Source organism: Thamnophis elegans, chromosome 2 (genome assembly GCF_009769535.1).
Source record: "Thamnophis elegans isolate rThaEle1 chromosome 2, rThaEle1.pri, whole genome shotgun sequence".
Classification (NCBI taxonomy): Eukaryota; Metazoa; Chordata; class Lepidosauria; order Squamata; family Colubridae; genus Thamnophis; species Thamnophis elegans.
The window spans coordinates 159,037,362-159,060,686 of NC_045542.1; the positions used below are offsets into that span (position 1 = coordinate 159,037,362).

General features: G+C 42.9%; 1 protein-coding gene across 1 annotated transcript in view; it reads left to right on the forward strand.

Moving 5' to 3' along the window:
• Positions 1 to 23,325, forward strand: part of LOC116523820 (zinc finger protein 208-like) — a 69,688-nt gene that overhangs the window by 23,766 nt on the left and 22,597 nt on the right. Inside the window, 2 exon segments of the mRNA XM_032238901.1 lie at positions 5,487 to 7,192; positions 22,092 to 23,152. Coding sequence (XP_032094792.1) covers positions 5,487 to 7,192; positions 22,092 to 23,152 — 2,767 coding nt within the window.

Sequence of the window (23,325 nt, forward strand, 5' to 3'; positions counted from 1 at the left end):
ATATCTCAGGGGTTGCCACAAAGAAGAGGGAGTCAAACTATTCTCCAAGGCACCTGAGGGTAGAACAAGAAGCAATGGGTGGAAACTAATCAAGGAGAGAAGCAACTTAGAACTCAGGAAAAATTTCCTGACAGTTAGAACAATAAATCAGTGGAACAGCTTGCCTCCAGAAGTTGTGAGTGCCCCAACACTGGAAGTCTTTAAGAAGATGTTGGGTAGCCATTTGGCTGAAACGGTATAAAGTTTCCTGCCTAGGCAGGGGGTTGGACTAGAAGAGAAGACCTCCAAGGTGCCTTCGAACTCTGCTATTTTATTGTATAATCATGCAGGACAAGGGAGTGTGGGAAATTATCCAGCCCACTCCCAGAAAATTAGATATCCTAGGAAATATTGAAAAGGCAGAATATTTCTCTGGATGTGAAAAGAAAGAAACATGTTTTAAGAGAGAGAATAGTTGCCTGTAGTTTCCTGTCCATCCCCACTTTGTCAATGGGCCATTGAGAAGGCCAGGCTAGTCACTTTACATAATAAAGACTTCACCAGCAGCTACAGCAGGAAAGCATGATAATATTGGCCCTTTACTCAACTGGCCACATGGCATCTGAGAACTCATCCATACCTGGATTCAAAACACAGCCTAGAGAGTAGCTCCTGCATGGTCCCATGGGTGTCTGACAATCAATCAGAATACATTTCTTACACAGTAACAGGAAACAGAGAGGTGGGACTAAACAGGGTATAAAAAGCCTAGCAAGCCCCTTCTTCAGCCCTTCTCTTCTTCTCCACCAATATTAAAGCATGTGATCACCTTTTCTGTTCAGGGCTCAAGCCATGTTGCCCTGTCCACCAATAAACCATCTTTCCAAGCAGCCTCCATTTCTCCAGTGTCTTTTTAGCAATAGCAATAGCAGTTAGACTTATATACCGCTTCATAGGGCTTTCAGCCCTCTCTAAGCGGTTTATAGAGTCAGCATATTGCCCCCAACAATCCGGGTCCTCATTTTACCCACCTAGGAAGGATGGAAGGCTGAATCAAACTTGAGCCGGTGAGATTTGAACTGCAGAACTGCAGTCAGCTGAAGTAGCCTGCAGTGCTGCACTCTAACCGCTGCGCCACCTCGGCTAGTTTTTCCCCACTTGAAGTCCCAGAAGGACATTTCTTTGCTCAGGAGAAACTGCTTTTTTTGTACCTTAACGCTTTAGACCACATTAAGGAATTGTGGGTGCACTGAAAATGTTGGCAGCCTCCAGGAGATCTTCAACAGGTGGGAGGGGTGAAAGGTGTGCGGTTAGTAGGCCCAAGGCTTAGGTAAAAAAGCAATGTAAAATTTCACATGTAAAGGGTGTTTCACCTTGCAGATCAATCTGATGGAGATGACCTCACTATTGAGTTGAGGAGAAAAGGGATCTTGGTTTTGATCACAGGGTTTCCAGCTTTATTAGCAACTCCTGTGTGCTCTTGATGATAGCAAGACTAAGATGCTGGAATATTTGTGGCATATTCCTGGTGGCGGCAATGTGAGGAAAGCAATATACAGTGGGAAATGCTTCATTTTTAAAAACACATTGTGTAAGAACCATCAATAACTTTTTACAAGGAAAAAATGAGTATTGTCAGGGTTGCTGTGATCATTATGGCAAGGCAAGACACAGTTGCCTCAAACTGTGTTTGAGCGTATAGGTTTATTAATACTGTAATAATAAAAATTGTGCGCACTCTGAAACGGCAGTAATGCCAGCAGCAACCCGCCCCTGCCCTGGGTATGTGTAATTCAATGCAGAGAACGGCTAAGAGATAGAAGTGTTTCACTAACTGAGGGTCTGACACAGAAAAGAGGGGTCGACCTATTCCCCAAAGTGCCTGGAAGTAGGACAAAAAGTAACGGAGAATTATATATATATTTTTAAAAATCCTTCCTAGAATTGAGAGGGTCCCTGTGGGTGAATCCAATCAATCAGTGGAACAGCTTTGCCTCCAGGAATTGTGGGAGCTCCAACAATGGGATTTTCTAAAGAGGAGACTGCACAGCTGTTTGTCCAGAACGGTATCGGGTCTCCTGCTTGGAGAGGTGGTCCTTCCAACTCTCATTCCGTAATTCTGTCCGAACTTCAGGATCCTTTAAGACTCCGCACGTAGCGAAACTTCACGTGCTAAATAGTTTCACATTGCATGTAATCAGTGGAAACATCTGGCAGATGCCTGAGGCAGAGACAGGACAAGCCTGTTTTTCGACCTCCGAGGACGAGACGGTGGCCAGATAGGCAGCATCCGCCATTAGAAAGCCAACACAAGAGCGGCATCTGTCGGAGCTAAAACTGAAACCATCGAGTACTGCGTTGCTAGTCAGCATGGGGGGGGGGGAGGTGACGCGCAGAGGAACTTCCTCTTCCGGATCACTCATGGGAGGAAGGTGGCGTGCAGAGGGTTATTTGTGCTCTTCCAAGGATTAAAGCATCAGCTGGAAGGTGAGTTGAGGACGAGTCGGAGGAGAGTCCGGGGGAAAGTTGGCCTGTTTGGTTCCGGTGCTGCCAACCGGTGAACATTTATGATCGTCGCAGCATCCCACCATCATGATCCCCATTTGTGACCCTCCCATCTAGTTTCTCATAGGCAAAGTCAGTGGGGGATACTGGCAAGAAGTCGTAGCCATGTGAAATTGCCTTTAACAAGCCACGGGGATTCGCTTAACAACTGCAAAGGGATAAATGTAAGTTGGGACTGTCATGTGACATCATGCTTCCAGGTCATGCTTCCTCCTTGGTGACACAAAGGCCAGTCCCAAGCGTGAGGACTACTTGAATGGGGATGTCACCAAAGGGATTGTGGACAGTAGGACAGTATTTTCTGCCCTTATTTGGAGCTGAGGACTTCCATGGGTATAACTGGTGCTTCAAATCTTGCAGATGTTTTAGGCATCATTTCATTAGTTAAAGCCTCCAGATCTCTAAAGTTAGCTCAGAAGGTTTGACTTTAACCATCTTGGGACATTTTTCAGGCTAAAAACATGGATATTCCCACATATATACCTTTGTAGATCTGTGTAGAGCTGCAAATATCCCCTCTGTATGTTTATAGATATATAATTATCTATAATTATACAATTATAGATATTCTAAAATATCCCCAGCACTTCCACATATGTAGTCATGTGAAAAACAAAAGTACCCTCTTTGAGTCATATGGTTTTACATACCAAAATACAATAAAAATCGTCCGGTCCTTATAAATTCTTAAAAGTAGATAAATACAACCTCAGATGAACATATGACATATTACATGTCACCATTTATTCTGCAAAAGAAAAGCCAAAATAGAGGAAACATGTGTGACAACCTAAGACTTTATGATGTGGTGTAAGGTTTCCTACCTAAGCAGGGGCGTTGCACTTAGAGACCTCCAAGGTCCCTTCCAACTCCTATTCTATTCTATTCCATTCTATTATATTCTCGCCTTTAGCAGCAGTAACTTTTCAGTAATTGTTTTCTGTATGACTTCATCAGTTTCTTGCTTGTTGTGGAGGGATTTTGGCCCTCCCTTTACAACGTCGCTTCAGTTCATTGAGGTTTGTGGGCATTTGTTTATGCGCAGATCTCTTGAAATCCCACTACAGCATTTCAATCAGATTGAGGTCTGGATTTTGACTGCCATTGCAACACCTTGATTCTTTCCTTTTTCAGCCATTCTGTTGTGGATTTGCTGGTGAGCTTGCAATCACTGTCCTGTTGCATAACCTGATGTTGGCCAAGCTTTAGCTGTTGTTTAGCTGTTGGACAGATGGCCTCACATTTGGCTCTAGAATACTGTAGTATAGAGAAGAGTTTATAGTCAACCAGAAAACTCCTACAACTTTGGCTTTTATAGATGTAGTCACACTTGCTGATGATAATTTATCAAGAACACTTGATTAGCAGCATTTGGCTGCTACCTCGCCTTTTCATACCTATGGAAGCAATAAGAGTGTCCTTAGTTTTTTATAGTTTTTCACTTCTCCATTTTGGCTTTTTTTAACAAAAAGTTTTTGAAAAAGATGATATGAGTCCAATAGGTTGTTCATTTGAGGTTATATTTACCCATTTTTAAGAACTGTATCAGGCCTGCAACCGGTTCCTTTTGGTTTTTTTGGCCTGCCACACTAATATTCTGTTCTACTATGCTGTTTCATTAGTAGGGAATTGGGATGGGGAATAGTAAGGAGTAGAATGTGATGTTGCCAAAATAAAATTCCTTTCTAGAATCCAAGGTCATCCTTTGTTTCTACAACTCTGGACCTGACCGGAACTGGATGGGTGGAACTGCCAGCATAACAGTGGAAGATTGGACCATGTGATGTACTTGTGGGTGTGGGGGCAAGATCATGAACTTTCAACTGGGTGGGGAAAACCCAGGAAGCTGAGATTTATGTCTTCCCAGATGTGCCAACACATCTCTTAATAAATTGGAACTTTGAGCAATACTTTGCCATGGACTCTGATTTAATTTTGGATGTTATTTGAAACCCGGACAAACTGCTAAGGACCAGATGATTTTTCCTATGTGATGATATGTAAAATCATAGAACTCGAAGAGGGTGTTCCTTCTTTTTCACCTGACTGTATTTGATGATAAGCCTTTTCAGGGCTCAGAATTTGTGACTGACCCAAGTCAACAAGTGAATTTAATGATTGAATGAATATTTGAATTTGGATCTTGGTAGTCAAATGAATCATAATGAATGTCAGAGGTTATTCTAGCATTGTGGCATTTTTGCTTTTCATTCATACTTTTTCTTTTTTCACACATTTTGCAACCGTTTATAAAATTACATTTTCTTTGAAACTTATAGACAAAGAGGATGGCTATAACAGCACTCCGGATGACTGAGAATAACAAGCAACATTGAAAAGGAAAGCAAATCAAGCCAGAAATCAAAGTATTTTCCATTTCCCACTGATTAGGGGCAAAAGGCAGTTCCTCTTCCTCCTCACTGACTGGCTGCAGCTGCATGCTTTCCGCAACCAAAGCCTCAGGATTCCTGCTGCAGCTGTGCTTCAGCCAAATCCTTGTCAGACAACTGACTGGAGCCATTGATCAACTCCCCTCCAGATGTTGGCTGGAGGTGATTCATCTTCCTCTGAACTGACATCTGAAGAGTGATCGGGGAAAGCATCTGAAGGAGTCATCACAGGCAGATAGTAATACAGGCCTCGAATTGGGAGGAAGCAAACAGCTGCAATCAAAGCAAAACAAAACGGGATCACACATATTTTTGACCTCCTCAATAATATCAGTGGTGGAAAAGCTCCATAGATGTGCCTGTTGTGGGGAAAGCACAGATTTCAAATCACAACTGATTATGCATAAGACGATCCACACTGGAAAAAAGCCATATTAATGCTACAAATGTGACAAAAGCTTTTGTCAGAATAGTTCTCTTGTGGTTCATAGAAAGACTCATAGAGGACAGATGCCCTACTACTGCTCTCAATGTGGCAAATGCTTTCGCAAGCATGGCAATCTGGTGATACATCAGAGGACTCACACCAGGGAGAAACCATGTGAGTGTACAGTTTGTGGAAAAAGATTCATTGCAAATTCCCACCTGGTGAGACACCAGAGGACTCACACAGGAGAGAAACCATATGACTGTCCACAGTGTGGGAAAAGTTTCAGTCAGAATTCCACCCTGGTGAACCACCAGAGGACTCACACAGGAGACAAACCCTTTGAATGTCCTGATTGTGCGAAACGTTTCAGTCAGAATTCTGACCTGGTGAACCACCAGAGGACTCACAAAGGAGAGAAACCATTTGAGTGTCCTCAGTGTGGGAAAAGTTTCAGTCAGAATTCCAACCTGGTGAACCACCAGAGGACTCACACATTAGAGATTCCCTTTGAATGTCCTGATTCTGGGAAATGTTTTGGTTACCATTCTAATCTTGTGATGCACCAGAGGATTCACACAGGAGAGAAACCATTTGAATGTCTTGATTGTGGGAAAAGTTTCCTTGCAAATTCCCACCTGGTGAACCACCAAAGGACTCACACAGGAGAGAAACTATATGAGTGTCCCGACTGTGGTAAATGTTTCATTCAGTGTTCCAACCTGGTGATACATCAAAGGTCTCACACTGGAGAGAAGCCCTTTGAATGTCCTGATTGTGCAAAACGTTTCACTCAGAATTCCAACCTGGTGAACCACCAGAGGACTCACACAGGAGAGAAACCTTATGAGTGTCCACTTTGTGGAAGAAGTTTCATTTCAAATTCCCACCTGATGAAACACCAGAGGACTCACACAGGAGAGAACCTATATGACTGTCCACACTGTGGGAAAAGTTTCAGTCAGAATTCCAACCTGATGAACCACCAGAGGACTCACACAGGAGAGAAACCATATGAGTGTCCACAGTGTGGGAAAAGTTTCAGTCAGAATTCCAACCTGATGAACCACCAGAGGACTCACACAGGAGAGAAACCATATGAGTGTCCACAGTGTGGGAAAAGTTTCAGTCAGAATTCCAACCTGGTGAACCACCAGAGGACTCACACAGGAGAGAAACCATATGAGTGTCCACAGTGTGGGAAAAGTTTCAGTCGGAATTCCAACCTGGTGATCCACCAAAGGATTCACACAGGAGAGAAACCATTTGAGTGTCCTCAGTGTGGGAAAAGTTTCAGTCAGAATTCCTACCTGGTGAGACACCAGAGGACTCACACAGGAGAGAAACCATATGAGTGTCCACAGTGCGGGAAAAGTTTCAGTCAGAATTCTGACCTGGTGAGACACCAGAGGACTCACACAGGAGATAAATCATATGAGTGTCCAGAGTGTGGGAAAAGTTTCAGTCACAATTCCAACCTGGTGAACCACCAGAGGACTCACACAGGAGAGAAACCTTATAAGTGTCCAGTTTGTAGAAGAAGTTTCATTTCAAATTCCGACCTGGTGAACCACCAGAGGACTCACACAGGAGAGAAACCTTATAAGTGTCCAGTTTGTAGAAGAAGTTTTATTTCAAATTCCGACCTGGTGAACCACCAGAGGACTCACACAGGAGAGAAACCATATGAGTGTCCACAGTGTGGGAAAAGTTTCAGTCAGAATTCCAACCTGATGAATCACCAGAGCAGTCACACAGGAGAGAAACCCTTTGAATGTCCTGACTGTGGGAAATGTTTCATTCAGAATTCACACTTAGTGATACATCAAAGGTCCACACTGGAGAGAAGCCCTTTGAATGTCCTGAATGTGGGAAAAGTTTCATTCACAATTCACACTTAGTGATACATTAAAGGTCTCACACTGGAGAGAAGCCCTTTGAATGTCCTGAATGTGGGAAAAGTTTCATTCAGAATTCACACTTGGTGAGACACCAGAGGACTCACACAGGAGAGAAACCATATGAATGTCCAGAGTGTAAGAAAAGTTTCAGTTACTCTTTTGTGCTTGTGAGACACCGGAGGACACATACAGGAGAGAAACTATGAAAGGATCCAGATTGTGGGAATGATTTCCATATCAGGCCTAACATTATAAGCCATGTACCTTTATACACAAGGGAAAAATTTCAAATCACCTTCTATAGTGTTTCCGAAGTTTAATCTCCTCTTATTCAGGGGTGAGTTCCTGCCAGTTCTAACCTCTTCTATATAACAGGTTCCACAAATCTATCGTGCCGTTTAGAACCGGTTCCAGCTCCCTCCCCCGCCCGTCTGCACCACGCTTGCCACGCCCGTCTCTCACTGATTGGCTGCCCAGCCCGCCCGCTAAGAATCCTATCTAAAACTTAAACTCTTAATGCTGTCAAGTTTGAACATCTCTGGGATTATTTTTCTAAAGGGTTAGGAGTGCAACGATCTTATAACTTGACAGCTTTAAGACTTGCGTGCTTCAAATGCCAGAGTTTCTGAGCCAACATTTTGGTTGCTTAGCAAGAGCATTGTTAAGTGAGTTTCACCACATTTTACAAGTTGGCCACGCCCACCCAGTCACATGATTGCCGAGCCACTCCCACTCGGTCACATGGCTGGCAAGCCACTCCCACAAAGCAGGCCACACCTACAGGAGAGGTTCTAAAAAAAATTGGAACCCAGCACTGCTCTTATTGCACACATGAGGCAAAAGTTGATGAGCTTAGAGAAGGCTTGAATTTCATTTCTATTTTTTAAAATATATTTTATTATTTACATATAAGTATATCGAACACAGTTTGACTGTCCTGGTGTTTCATCTGCCATAGAAACTAAAATGAAAGACAAATAACATATATACTACTTACACAATGCTTCTAAAATTATTATTGATCAATGAATTCATTCTAATAGATAAATATAGATATATTTCAGGTCTACTTAGTCTAATTTTTTCATGTTCTGACTTTCACCTCGTGTTTCCAGCCATTGATAAAATCTATTCCATGCGTCATAATCTGTCTCTCCTTCATTTATTTTAATTCTAACATTAGTCTATCCATTTCTGTGCATGTTAATAACATCCTTTTCTGAAGGGGTATTTTCCCTTTTCATTGCTGTGCATAGACCATTCTCGCTGCTCTTAGAACGTGAAGTATTAGATATATTGAACCTTTGCTATAGCCTTCTGTTATAATACATAATAGAAATAATTCTTTCTTGAATTCTATGCGTTGTCCAACTAATTTTTTCAGCCACATCTGAATTTGTAACCAAAATCTTTCTTTTTTACAGGTCCACCACATGTGGTATTATGTGCCCGGTGATTGTTTATATTTTCAACATTTTGGGAATATGTTGCTAAACATTTTAGCGAATCCTGCCGCGGGGGGGGGGAGATGCCACCCATAGAACATTTTATAAAGATTCTCTTTGTATGGTGTGGCTAATGTCAATTTCCGATTTCTTTCCCAGAGTTTTTGCCAAGGCACAAGGCAAGGCTGCCCGACATCTCCACTTTTGTTTATTCTAACATTATAAGGTGGAAAATGGTAGGCTGTTAAAAGCTAACTACCTGTTTCTACTTATCAGCAGATGTTTCTTGGTATTTCCTTTTGTGAAATTACTGCAAAGAGGCTTTTGGGTGGTGTTTTTTGTACGTCGATTATGGAATTTCCACATTTCAGCCTTCTACTGTGGTGTCCTTGGGATTTTGAGCCCCAAATTCCCTAGCCAGCATACAAGTAGTTCTTGAGATACAACTGCAATGGGGCCTTCCAGTAACGGTTGAGATCCTGCTTTGCTTAATTAACTCTACCCCCTGCTCTTACTGATGTACTTACATGAATGGGCGAGTTATGAAGTGGAACACTGGCTACCTCAGGTGTGGGGAAACCCTTGGAGGAGGGACGCAGAGCCAGGCCTCCTCTACATAAGGTGACCAGACGTCCCGATTTCAACGGGACGTTCACGCTTTATAACAATTTGTCCCGTGTCCCGGGGCATTTTTAAAAAGTCCCGATTTTCTGGCTTCATGTTGAAAGCCCAGTGGATTTGCTTAAGAAATCCTAACCAGGGCAAGACAAAAGACATTCTGTCTAACCTGTCTGTCTCAGTACTTTCATTGAAGATATTAAAACTTTAAAGCAAGAAAACGGAACCCCCCCCCAGTGCCCCTTTTACCTCATTTTATAAGAAAAAATGACCTAGTACCATAGAGCTCCAGGAAATACGTGGCTAGAGAGGTCGCGAGTGTTTCTTCCTGGATTTTCCAGAGGGGAGGGGCACGGAGGTTGGAGGGCTGCTCGTGTGGAAAAAAATGGTGGTTTCTTTGAAAAATATTTCCGTGACTAATTTCACCATGTCAATTTGCTCAGTTCTTTGTATTAACATCTACATCATTCTGGGTTGACTTGGAGTGCAAGCCTGCTGGTAAGTGAGCTGGGTTTTTTTCTTTTATTTTTTTAATGTATTTTAAAATAATATTTTATTTATTGTGCATAGGATTTTTTAAAATTCTGTGTGGATTCTTTTTTTAAATTGTCTTAGACTATTTAAAAAAAGATTCTATCCAAAATAAATTGAAGTGAAACCATGTTTAAAAATTCTATGCACAATACTTTGAAATATATTGTGCATAGAAAGAATAGTTTGAAATGTTTTACTTCAATTTATTCTGTGTGGATTCTTTTTTTAAATTGTCTTAGGCTATTTAAAAAAAGATTCTATCCAAAATGCAAAATACCAGCTGCAGTTATTCACTTAAGAACTGTGGCAAGAAAGGTGGTATAATGGGCTTAGTGACCAAAGTTACAATGGCATTATAAAAAATGATTGATGAACATGTTTCACACTTAGCGACCATTTTCACACTTAGCGACCATTGCATCATCCCCATGGTCACGTGATCAAAATTTTGATGTTTGGCAACAGTTACAATTTATATTTATAAAGAGCCGAGGTGGCGCAGTGGGTAGAGTGCAGTACTGCAGGCCACTTCAGCTGACTGCTAGATCAGCAGTTCAGCGGTTCAAATCTCACCGGCTCAGGGTTGACTCATCCTTCCATCCTTCCGTGGTAGGTAAAATGAGGACCTGGATTGTTGTTGGGGGCAATATGCTGATTCTGTAAACCGCTTAGAGAGGGCTGAAAGCCCTATGAAGCGGTATATAAAAAATCTGCTATTGCTATATTTGTAAATTGTAGTTATGTTGAAATAAAAAAAACATTACAATACTATTTTTGCATTATATGAAAGTTTTTGTTGCTCTGTATAAAATTTTTAATCACCCCCCCCCACCCCGGTCAAAGGTATCCCTCTTTACCAATCTCAAAATCTGGTCACCTTACCTCTACACCAAGCCTTGGGTCCCGCCCTGACAGGGTCCCTTTAGGCCTATTATTCCAACACAGTGTACCCCAGGATTTCCCAAATAGGACTCTCCAGGCCCCACCCACAGGGTCCCCATAGGCTTTTTTCCTCTCCTCCTGGGTCCCTGCAGTCCTTAGCCCAGACCCCCACCCTACCAGGCCTCACACTCTCCTCCTCTGTTTCTTTTAAAGACCTCTGATTCTCATATTGGGAAAGGAAGGCATCTCCAGGCCTCATGCCTCTGTCCTGGAAGCAACTGTTATTTTCAGTGTCCCTATGATTCATCCAGTGGGAAGTTTCAAAAAAAAATTTGAACCTACTCTGTGGGTGTGGCCTCCTTAGTGGGAGTGGCTTGCCTGCCATGTGATCGGGTGGGAGTGGCTGGCCAGCTCTCCCTCCCCCCCTCCCTCCCTCCCTCCCCCCCCCCTCTCTCTCAGCGTCAGGGCCAAAATGGTGCCTGCTACTGGGACATAATATCATAATATAGTAACTGGCTGACCAACCGCACTCAACGTGTAGCCCTCAATGGAACTGCATCTACATGGAGGGAAGTATACAGTGGAGTACTACAAGGCTCTGTTTTACACCCAGTACTCTTCAACATCTTCATCAATCACTTGGATGAGGGAATAAATGGGGAACTCATCAAATTTACATATGACTCCAAGCTGGCAGGAATAGCAACACTTCAGAAGATAGGCTTAAGACACAGAAGGACCTTGACAAACTTGAACTGTCACTATCTAATAAAATGAAATTCAATGGTGAAAAGAGTAAGGTTCTACATTTAGGCAACAAAAACAAAATGCATAGGTGCAGTATAGCTAGTACGTTCCTCAACAGTAGTAACTGTGAAAGGGATCTTGGAGTTCTAGTGGACAACCATTTAAATATGAGCCAGCAGTGTGCAGCAGCTGCCCAAAAAACCAACACAGTTCTAGGCTGCATAAACAGAGGGATAGAATCAAGATCACGTGAAGTGTTAATACCACTTTATAATGCCTTGGTAAGGCCACACTTGGAATACTGCATTCAGGTTTGATTGATTTTTTTTTTTTATTTGTTTATTTATAGGCCGCCCTTTTCCCTGAGGGGACTCAGGGCGGCTTACAATCAAAAAAAGGAAGGGGAGTGTAGGACAATACCAAAAAGAAATGTGCACAAAGTAAATTAGACAGTAAAACTCAACATTCACTCTGCATTCGGGAGGGGCGAAAATAAGATTATCCCCAGGCCTGACGGGCTAGCCAGTTCTTGAGGGCTGTGCGGAAGGCCTGGACGGTGGTGAGGGTACGAATCTCCACGGGGAGATTGTTCTATAGTGTCGGAGCCGCAACAGAGAAGGCTCTCCTCCGAGTAGTCGCCAGTCGGCACTGACTGGCGGATGGAATACGGAGGAGGCCAACTCTATGCGATCTGATGGGACGCAGGGAGGTAATTGGCAGAAGGCGGTCTCTCAAATAGCCAGATCCACTACCATGGAGTGCTTTATAGGTGGTGAGTAAGACCTTGAAGTGCACCCGGAGACCAACAGGTAGCCAGTGCAGCTCACGGAGGATGGGTGTTATGTGGGCGAACCGTGGTGCGCCCACGATCACTCGCGCGGCCGCATTCTGGACTAGCTGAAGTCTTCGGATGCTCTTCAAGGGCAGCCCCATGTAGAGCACATTACAGTATTCCAGCCTAGAGATCACAAGGGCTCGAGTGACTGTTGTGAGGGCCTCCCGATTCAGGTAGGGCCGCAACTGGCGCACCAGGCGAACCTGGGCAAATGCCCCCCTGGTCACAGCTGAGAGATGGTGGTCAAAAGTTAGCTGTGAATCCAGGAGGATTCCCAAGTTGCGGGCCCTTTCTGAGGGGTATAAATTTTGTCCCCCCAGCCTGAGTGATGGTATGTTGGTCAAATTTTTGGGAGGGAAACACAACAGCCACTCGGTCTTGTCTGGGTTGAGTATCAGCTTGTTTGCTCTCATCCAGTCTTTAACGGCTTCCAGTCCCCGGTTCATCACGTCCACCGCTTCATCGAGTTGGCACGGGGCGGACAGATACAACTGTGTATCGTCCGCATATTGGTGGTATTTTATCCCGTGCCTTCGGATGATCTCGCCCAGCGGTTTCATGTAAATGTTAAATAGTAGGGGGAATAGGACCGACCCCTGCGGCACCCCATAGGTTAGGGGCCTCAGGGACGATCTCTGCCCCCCCACTAACACCGACTGCGACCTGTCCGAGAGATAGGAGGAGAACCACTGCAAAACAGTGCCGCCCACCCCTATCTCCCACAGTCGTCGCAGAAAGATACCATGGTCGATGGTATCGAAAGCCGCTGAGAGGTCCAGGAGAACTAGGATGGAAGCATGGCCTCCATCTCTAGCTCTCCAGAGATCATCAGTCAATGCGACCAAAGCGGTTTCTGTGCTGTAACCGGGTCTGAAGCCAGACTGGAAGGGGTCAAGATAGTTAGCTTCCTCCAAGGTACGCTGAAGCTGGAGAGCCACCACCTTCTCCACAACCTTCCCTACAAAGGGGAGGTTGGAGACTGGACGATAGTTATTAAGAACAGCTGGATCCAGAGACGGCTTCTTCAGGAGGGGTCTTACCACCGCTGTCTTGAGCGCGGTGGGAAAGTACCCCTCCCGAAGAGAAGCGGTAACAACCGCCTGGATCCAGCCTCGTGTCACCTCACTGCTGTTGGCAACCAGCCAGGAGGGACACGGGTCCAGTATGCAGGTGGAGGCACTCACAGCTCGCATAGCCTTGTCCACATCCCCAGAGGCAACTTCCTGAAACTCAACCCAGAGATGGTTTGCCAAGTTTTCTCCTTGTGTCTCGGCTGGATCTACTGGGGTGGAGTCCAGGTCCGCTCGAAACCGGGCAATTTTGTCCGCCAAGAACTGGACATACTCCTCAGCCTTACCCTGTAAGGAGTCCCCCGTCTCCCTCCTATTTAGGAGGGAGCGGGTTATTCTAAACAGGGCGGCTGGGCGGGACTCGGCGGACGCTACTAAGGAGGCAATGTATGTTCTATTTGTTGTTCTTAAAGTCCGAATATACTCCTTGGTGCATGCTGTTAAAAGTGCCCGTTTCGACTCGGACCTATCGGACCTCCACGAGTGCTCTAGGCATCTCCTCCGGCGCTTTACCTCCCGGAGCTCCTCAGTGAACCAAGGAGGCCTCCGGGGGCCGCTGACCCGGAGGGGCCGTAGCGGCGCAATCCGGTCTAGAGACTCCGAAGCTGCCGAGTGCCAGGCAGCGACGAGGGTCTCCGCCGAACTGTGGGCGAGGGTATCAGGAATAACCCCAAGCTCCGTCTGGAACCTAACAGGATCCATCAGTCGCTTGGGGCGGAACCAGCTGGTCGGTTCCTCCTCCTACGGTGGGGGTTTGGCCTCCGGAAGTCTAGCCTCAGTAGGTAGTGGTCTGACCACGACAGGGGTATGATCTCATTACCCCTCAGACCAAGATCGTAACTCCACTGCTCCGAGAGGAATACGAGGTCAAGCGTGTGACCTGCTGAGTGAGTTGGGCCTCGAATTACTTGAGTCAAGCCCATGGCTGTCATGGAAGCCATGAACTCCTGCGCTCCATCAGAGTGTTCACCGAGCGAAGGCAAGTTAAAGTCCCCCAGAACTATAAGTCTAGGGAACTCAACCGCTAGCTCGGCTACTGACTCGAGAGGTTTGGTCACCACGATGTAGAAAAGATATGGAGACTCTCAAAAGAGTGCAGAGAAGAGAAACAAAGATGATTAGGAGACTGAAGACTAAAACATGAACAGTTGCACGGAGTGGGTATGTCTAGTTTAATAGAAAGAAGGACTACGGGAGACATGATAGCAGTATTCCAATATCTCAGAAGTTGCCACAAAAAAGAAGGAGTCAAACTATTTTCCAAGGCACCTGAAGGTAGAACAAGAAGAAATGGGTGGAAACTAATCAAGGAGAGAAGCAACTTAGAACTGAGGAGAAATTTCCTGACAGTTAGAACAATTAATCAGTGGAACAACTTGCCTCCAGAAGTTGTGAATGCCCCAACACTGGAAGTCTTTAAGAAGATGTTGGATAGCCATTTGTCTGAAAGGGTGTAGGGTTTCCTGCCTAGGAAGCAGGTTGGACTAGAAGACCTCCAAGGTCCCTTCCAACTCTGCTATTGTATTGTATTGTATTGTATTGTATTGTATTGTATTGTATTGTATTGTATAATCATGGGGGACAAGGGAGAAACTGATTTTTTGTATCTTAACACTTTAGACCACATTAAGGAATTGTGGGTGCACTGAAAATGTTGGCTGCCTCCAGGAGATCTTCAACAGGTGGGAGGGGTGAAAGGTGTGCGGTTAGTAGGCCCAAGGCCTAGGTAAAAAAGCAATGTAAAATTTCACATGTAAAGGCTGTTTCACCTTGCAGATCAGTCTGATGGAGATGACCTCACTATTGAGTTGAGGAGAAAAGGGATCTTGGTTTTGATCACAGGGTTTCCAGCTTTATTAGCAACTCCTGTGTGCTCTTGATAGCAAGACTAAGATGCTGGCATATTTGTGGCATCTCCCTGGTGGCGGCAATGTGAGGAAAGCAATATACAGTGGGAAATGCTTCATTTTTAAAAACATTGTGTAAGAACCATCAATAACTTTTTACAAGGAAAAAATGAGTATTGTCAGGGTTGCTGTGATCATTATGGCAAGGCAAGACACAGTTGCCTCAAACTGTGCTTGAGCGTATAAGTTTATTGATAATACTGCAATAATAAAAATTGTCCGCACTCCGAAACGGCAGTAATCCCGGCAGCAACCCACCCCTGCCCTGGGTATGTGTAATTTAATGCAGAGAACGGCTAAGAGATAGGAGTCTTTGACTAACTGAGGGTCTGACAGAGAAAAGAGGGGTCCACCTATTCCCCAAAGTGCCTGGAAGTAGGACAAAAAGTAACGGAGAATTATATATATTATATATATATAAATCCTTCCTAGAATTGAGAGAGTCCCTGTGGGTGAATCCAATCAATCAGTGGAACAGCTTTGCCTCCAGGAATTGTGGGAGCTCCAACAATGGGATTTTCTAAAGAGGAGACTGCACAGCCGTTTGTCCAGAACTGTATCGGGTCTCCTGCTTGGAGAGGTGGTCCTTCCAACTCCCATTCCGTAATTCTGTCCGAACTTCAGGATCCTTTAAGACTCCGCACGTAGCGAAACTTCACGTGCTAGTTTCACATTGCATGTGTTCAGTGGAAACATCTGGCAGATGCCTGAGGCAGAGACAGGACAAGCCTGTTTTTCGACCTCCGAGGACGAGACGGTGGCCAGATAGGCAGCATCCGCGATTAGAAAGCCAACACAAGAGCGGCATCTGTCGGAGCTAAAAGTGAAACCATCGAGTACTGTGTTACTAGACAGGATGGGGGGGTGAGCGAGGAGACGCGCAGAGGAACTTCCTCTTCCGGATCACTCATGGGAGGAAGGTGGCGTGCAGAGGGTTATTTGTGCTTTTCCAAGGATCAAAGCATCAGCTGGAAGGTGAGTTGAGGACGAGTCGGAGGAGAATCCGGGGGAAAGTTGGCCTGTTTGGTTCGGGTGCTGCCAACCGGTGAACATTTATGATGGTCGCAGCATCCCATCATCATGATCCCCATTTGTGACCCTCCCAGCTAGTTTCTCATAGGCAAAGTCAGTGGGGGATACTGGCAAGAAGTCGTAGCCGTGTGAAATTGCCTTTAACAAGCCACGGGGATTCCCTTAACAACTGCAAAGGGATAGATGTAAGTTTCCACTGTCATGTGACATCATGCTTCCTTATCAGGCTGCTTAGTGACACAAATGCCAGTCCCAAGCGTGAGGACTACTTGAATGGGGATGTCACCAGAGGGATTGTGGACAGTAGGACAGTATTTTCTGCCCTTATTTGGAGCTGAGGACTTCCATGGGTATAACTGGTGCTTCAAATCTTGTGGAGGTTTTAGGCATCATTTCATTAGTTAAAGCCCCCACATCTCTAAAGTTGGCTCAGAAGGTTTGACTTTAACCATCTTGGGACATTTTTCAGGCTAAAAACATGGATTTTTCCACATATATACCTTTGCAGATCTGTGCAGAGCTGTAGATTTCCCTTCTGTATGCTTATAGATATATAATTATCTATAATTATACAATTATAGATATTCTAAAATATCCCCAGCACTTCCAGATATGTAGTCATGTGAAATACAAAAGTCCACCCTCTTTGAGTTATATGGTTTTACATACAAAAATACAATAAAAATCATCTGGTCCTTAGAGGTAAATACAACCTCAGATGAACATATGACATATTACATCATGTCACCATTTATTCTACAAAAGAAAAGCCAGAATAGAGGAAATGTGTGACAACCTAAGACTTTCTTTTTTTTTTATTAAATGTTTTTTAAGTTTTAGTTTAAAGCTGGTACAACATCTTTCTTAATATATCAATCAATTACAGATAATACAGAAAAAAACAAAGACAACAATCAGAAAAACAAAACAAAACACAGGTATCTATTATGAAAAAATAAGAAGTATATCAACTGGTTACAACATGTTTTGGTGCTTCTCTTCGATTGACTCCTATTAATTCAAGTATCTTAGCTCGAATATTTGCCATATCAACATCATTATACCTCCGGTTTTAATTATTATAATTATTTAAACATCCTTCATCCTTAGTTATGCTAAGGAATTAGTCCATAACACATGCTGGCAGTTCATTTACTTATTTGTAAAATCCTCTATTTTCATCAAATCCTCATATTCTATTTTAACTAAACATCCATAATATTCAATTATATCATATATCCTAACATTTTCCCAATATTGATTAACATTTAATTATATGCATTTTATTTAATTTTTTAATAGTGCTAATTATTATAGTTAATACTCTTTATGTATACCCTAAAGGTATTTTCTCATATCCAATTGTTAGTTATCATATCGACTCCACATTATATACATTACTATTAATATCAATTATTATTCAGCAATATCTGTTACACAAAAAAGCAATTAAATTTAGCTAATTTTCATTTATATTCATCAATCTATCAACCAATTCCAAATTATATATATTGCTATCTATATCAATCATTATTCAGCTATATCTATTACAAATTGAAGTGATCCAATCTAGATTCTATTTTAGCTAAACATCCATAATATTCAATTATATCATATATCATAACATTTTCCCAGTATTAATTAACATTGGATTGTATGGATTCTATTTAGTTTTTTAATAGTGCTAATTATTATAGTTAATACTCTTTATGTGTAATCTAAAAGTATTTTCTCATATCCCATTGTTAAATATCATGTCAACTCCACATTATATACATTGCTATCAATATCAATTATTATTCAACAATATTTGTTACACAGAAAAGCAATTAGCTTTAACTAGTTTTCAATTGTATTCAACAATCTATCAGCCAGTTCCAGATTATATATATTGCTATCCATATCAGTCATTATTCAGCTATATCTATTACAAATTAAAGTAATCCGATCTAGCTAATTTTAAATTTTATTGTGCCATCTGTCAGCCTGTGTCCTACCAGCCACAAGGTTTCCTCCGTCCAGTAGCCATTCGTTGAATAAATTTACCAAATGTTTCCATAAGCAAGTCCAAACAAAAACATTTCGGCACCTTTGAATTCTGAATGTCAGTGATGAAGTAATAAAGTTGTTCTTGGTTTATAAAGCTTCCCAATTTAACTTTAATTCTCAAGGGTGGATTCTCCATTCCTTCTGCACACTGTCTCTTTAAATGAGTCGTCTTTATGGCTTCCCCCCTCTTCTCTTCCTCTGAGATAGACCAGACACCATTTCTCACATTTTCCGTTTGTGTTTCAGGAACATTTAAGCATTCAACGTTCTCAGTTTTAGCTTCATATTTTAGAATAAATTGATCCAATTTTCTTTCCAATCTTTGGTAAGAATGAAAAAGTTCTCTACACGCAGAGAAAAGAGTCTGAAATGAAGTCTTGGAAGTATCTTGGGACGCCATGATGTGTCGTAGTTAAAATAAAGGCTCTCTTTTTTTTCCCCAGAGGCTTCGAAGCACTTTTTGCTTTTTTTTTTTTTTTTTAGTCTCTTACCGGCTGTCAATCTTATCTAGTTGTAAACAGAGCTGGATAGTAAAGTAATAAAAATGTCGAATCGTGACGGGCTAGTTAGTAGGAAATAAGTTTTACGATCCACTTAGGGAGATTCAGAGGGAGGAGAATATCGCGGAGTTTCTTGAAGCATTTAAGAGGTAGAGTAACCACCAGTCATAAAACCATTAGAAAAGCTAATTCGCCGCTGATCTTCTGTTGTTTGGTTTTCAATTAGCTTAATTTTTAACAGGAACAATCTCTCTTGGATAATAAAATCAGCTTACCAGATGATATCACTTCTTCCATTCTTAGGGGCGACCTGCAGTTTCAGTTAGCACACAGCTAATCCAAAAAGGAATTGGCACGGGGAGTTAATACCCTCCCCCAGAGATTTGCGATTATCTCTGGGGTCCTGGGTCCCTCCCCACCTCCACTGTCGTCTTCGGGACAGCTGGGGTTCAAAGAACCCGTCCAAAAATCCTTTGGTATAGAGGAATTTCAGGAGTAGCCTAAAACTCCATCTTCTCACTGCTAAGCCCCGCCTTCTTCTCCACAACCTAAGACTTTCTGATGTGGTGTAAGGTTTCCTACCTAAACAGGGGCGTTTCAGTTGAAGACCTCCAAGGTCCCTTCCAACTCCTATTCTGTTCTATTCTATTCTATTCTATTCTATTCTCACCTTTAGCAGCAGTAACTGCAAGTAATTGTTTTCTGTATGACTTCATCAGTTTCTTGCATTGTTGTGGAGGGATTTTTGCCCACCCTTTACAACATCGAGGTTTGTGGGCATTTGTTTATGCCCAGATATCTTGAGATCCCACTACAGTATTTCAATCAGATTGAGGTCTGGAATTTTGTGGATTTGCTGGTAAGCTTGCAATCATTGTCCTGTTGCATAACCCGATGTTGGCCAAGCTTTAGCTGTTCTTTAGCTGTTGGATAGATGGCCTCACATTTGGCTCTAGAATACTGTAGTATAGAGAAAAGTTTATAGTCAACCAGAAAACTCCTACAACTTTGGCTTTTATAGATGTAGTCACACTTGCTGATGATAATTTATCAAGAGCGCTTGATTAGCAGCATTTGGCTGCTACTTCGCCTTTTCATACCTATAGAAGCAGTAAGAGTGTCCTTAGTTTTTCACGTTTTTTCTCTTCTCCATTTTGGCTTTCTTTTTGTAAACAAAAAAGATGACAGGTGTAATTTGTTGTTCATTTGAGGTTACATTTACCCATTTTTAAGAACTGCTAAGGACCAGGTGATTTTTCCTATGTGATGATATGTAAAATCATAGAACTCAAAAAGGGTGTTCCTTCTTTTTCACCTGACCGTATTTGATGATAACCCTTTACAGGGCTCAGAATTTGTGTCTGACCCAAGTCAACAAGTGAATTTAATGACTGAATGTGTATTTGATGTTGGTAGTCAAATGAATCATAATTAATGTCAGAGGTTATTCTAGCATTGTGGCATTTTTACTTTTCATTCATACCTTTTCTTTTTTCACACATTTTGCAACCGTTTATAAAGTTACATTTTCTTTGAAACTTATAGACAAAGAGGATGGCTATAACAGCACTCCGGATGACTGAGAATAAGAAGCAACATTGAAAAAGAAAGCCAATCAAGCCAGAAATCAAAGTTTTTTCCATTTCCTTCAAAAACCACACAATTCTTCTCTTCCCCGAGCAGGTGATAGAGAAAAAAGAGAAAACCAAGAAGAGATTTTGAGCTGGACAAAGTAGTGTGTGTGGAATTCAAGGATACATTACATGAAAGATCAAGGGAGATTATTTTTCCATTCAAAAAAAAAGGGAAATACCTGGAAGTCAGTGGGGAGGAAATGATCAATTGGATAGTGATATAGGACAGAGAATAATGCAGGCCTCGCTCTGGGAGGAAGAAAATCGCCACTAAATCAAAGCATCACTAACCAAAGGATCATCCATATTTTTGACTTCCTCAGAAATATTGATCGCCCAGGAATTGGGTAGCCACATAGTATGCTGTGCCGCTCACGTACAGACACGTAACTCTGGTTTCGTGGGTTTTTTAATAATCCCCAGCAACTCCCTTCACCAAAACCCCAGAACAGTCCCAATTAAGTCCAGCAACAAACAGACCAATGCTAGTCTACAGTGCAACGGCCAAAGAGTACACAAGGCACCTGGACGTTTCCTCATCAAAATAAACCTACCAGGCAAAACTAAATCCACAATACAAGAGGATTCACGAGGCAAGGAATGTCCAGAGTTCACAAGGCACGAGACAAATCAAGGCATGGTGTCAATGTAAAGTGAGGCAAGAGTCACACCAACCATAAAACACACAGCTAGTAAATGAGGACGTTCCCAGCATCGCTTCTCTCTTTGTGCTGTGCTAATTAGCCAGCTTCCGTTGCAGCCCTTAAAGAAGGGCGAGGCTTTCCCCTCGCGAGTAATCTGTCTGACCTCTGTTCCTGCCTTTTCTCTGCCTTGGATTAGGGGCAGAAGACAGTTCTTCCTCACTGACTGGCTGCAGCTGCATGCTTTCCCCAAGCAAAGCCTCAGGACTCCTGCTGCAGCTGTGCTTCAGCCAAATCCTTGTCAGACAACTGACTGGAGCCATTGATCAACTCCCCTCCAGATGTGCCCGGAAGTGGTTCATCTTCCTCTGAACTGACATCTGAAGCGTGATCTGGGAAAGCATCTGAAGGAGTCATAACAGGCAGACATTAATACAGGCCTTGAACTGGGAGGAAGAAAACGGCTGCAATCAAAGCAAAACTAAACGGTATCACAGATATTTTTGATCCCCTCAATAATATCGGTGGTGGAAAAGCTCCATAGATGTGCCTGTTGTGTGGAAAGCACAGATTGCAAATCACAACTGATTATGTATAAGACGATAGACAGGAAAAAAGCCATATTAATGCTACGAATGTGACAAAAGCTTTTGTCAGAATAGTTCTCCTGTGGTTCATAGAAAGATCCACAGAGGACAGATGCCCTACAACTGCTCTCAATGTGGTAAATGCTTTCGCAAGCATGGCAATCTGGTGATACATCAGAATACTCACACCAAGGAGAAACCATGTGAGTGTCCAATTTGTGGGAAAAGTTTCATTACAAATTCCCACCTGGTGATACACCAGAGAACTCACACAGGAGACAAACCCTTTAAATGTACCGATTGTGGGAAACGTTTTGGTTACAATTTCACTTTGGTGAGACACCAGAGAACTCACTCAGGAGAAAAGCCCTTTGAATGTCCTGATTGTGCGAAACGTTTCAGTCAGAATTCCTACCTGGTGATACACCAGCGGATTCATACAGGAGAGAAACCTTATGAGTGTCCAGTTTGTGGAAAAAGTTTCCTTGCAAATTCCCACCTGGCGAGACACCAGAGGACTCATACTGGAGAGAAACCATATGAGTGTCCACAGTGCGGGAAAAGTTTCAGTCAGAATTCCAACCTGGTGAACCACCAGAGGACTCACACAGGAGAGAAACCCTTTGAATGTCTTGATTGTGGGAAAAGTTTTGGTTACCATTCAAATCTTGTGATACACCAGAGGACTCATACTGGAGAGAAACCCTTTGAATGTCCTGATTGTGGGAAAAGTTTCAGTGAGAATTCTCAACTACAGATACACCAGAGGATTCACACCGGAGAGAAACCCTTTGAATGTCCTGAATGTGGGAAAAGTTTCAGAAAGAATTCTGACCTAGTGAACCACCAGAGGACTCACACAGGAGAGAAACCTTATGAGTGTCCAGTTTGTGGAAGAAGTTTCATTTCAAATTCGCACCTGGTGAAACACCAGAGGACTCACACAGGAGAGAAACCGTATGAGTGTCCACAGTGTGGGAAAAGTTTCAGTCAGAATTCCAACCTGATGAATCACCAGAGCACTCACACAGGAGAGAAACCCTTTGAATGTCTTGAGTGTGGGAAAAGTTTCAGTTACCAATCTAATCTTGTGATACATCAAAGGACTCATACTGGAGAGAAACCCTTTGAATGTCCTGATTGTGGTAAACGTTTCAGTCTCAATTCCAGTCTAGTAATACACCAGAGGACACACACTGGAGAGAAACCCTTTGAATGTCCTGACTGTGGGAAATGTTTCATTCAGTATTCCAACCTGGTGATACATCAAAGGTCTCACACCGGAGAGAAGCCCTTTGAATGTCCTGAATGTGGGAAAAGTTTCATTCAGAATTCACACTTGGTGAGACACCAGAGGACTCACACAGGAGAGAAACCATATGAATGCCCAGAGTGTAAGAAAAGTTTCAGTTACTCTTCTGTGCTTGTGAAACATCGGAGGACACATACAGGAGAGAAACTATAAAAGGATCCAGATTGTGGGAATGATTTCGATATCAGGCCCAACATTATAAGACATGTACCTTTAAACACAAGGGAGAAATTTCAAATCTCCTTCTATAGTGTTTCAGAAGTAAATCAC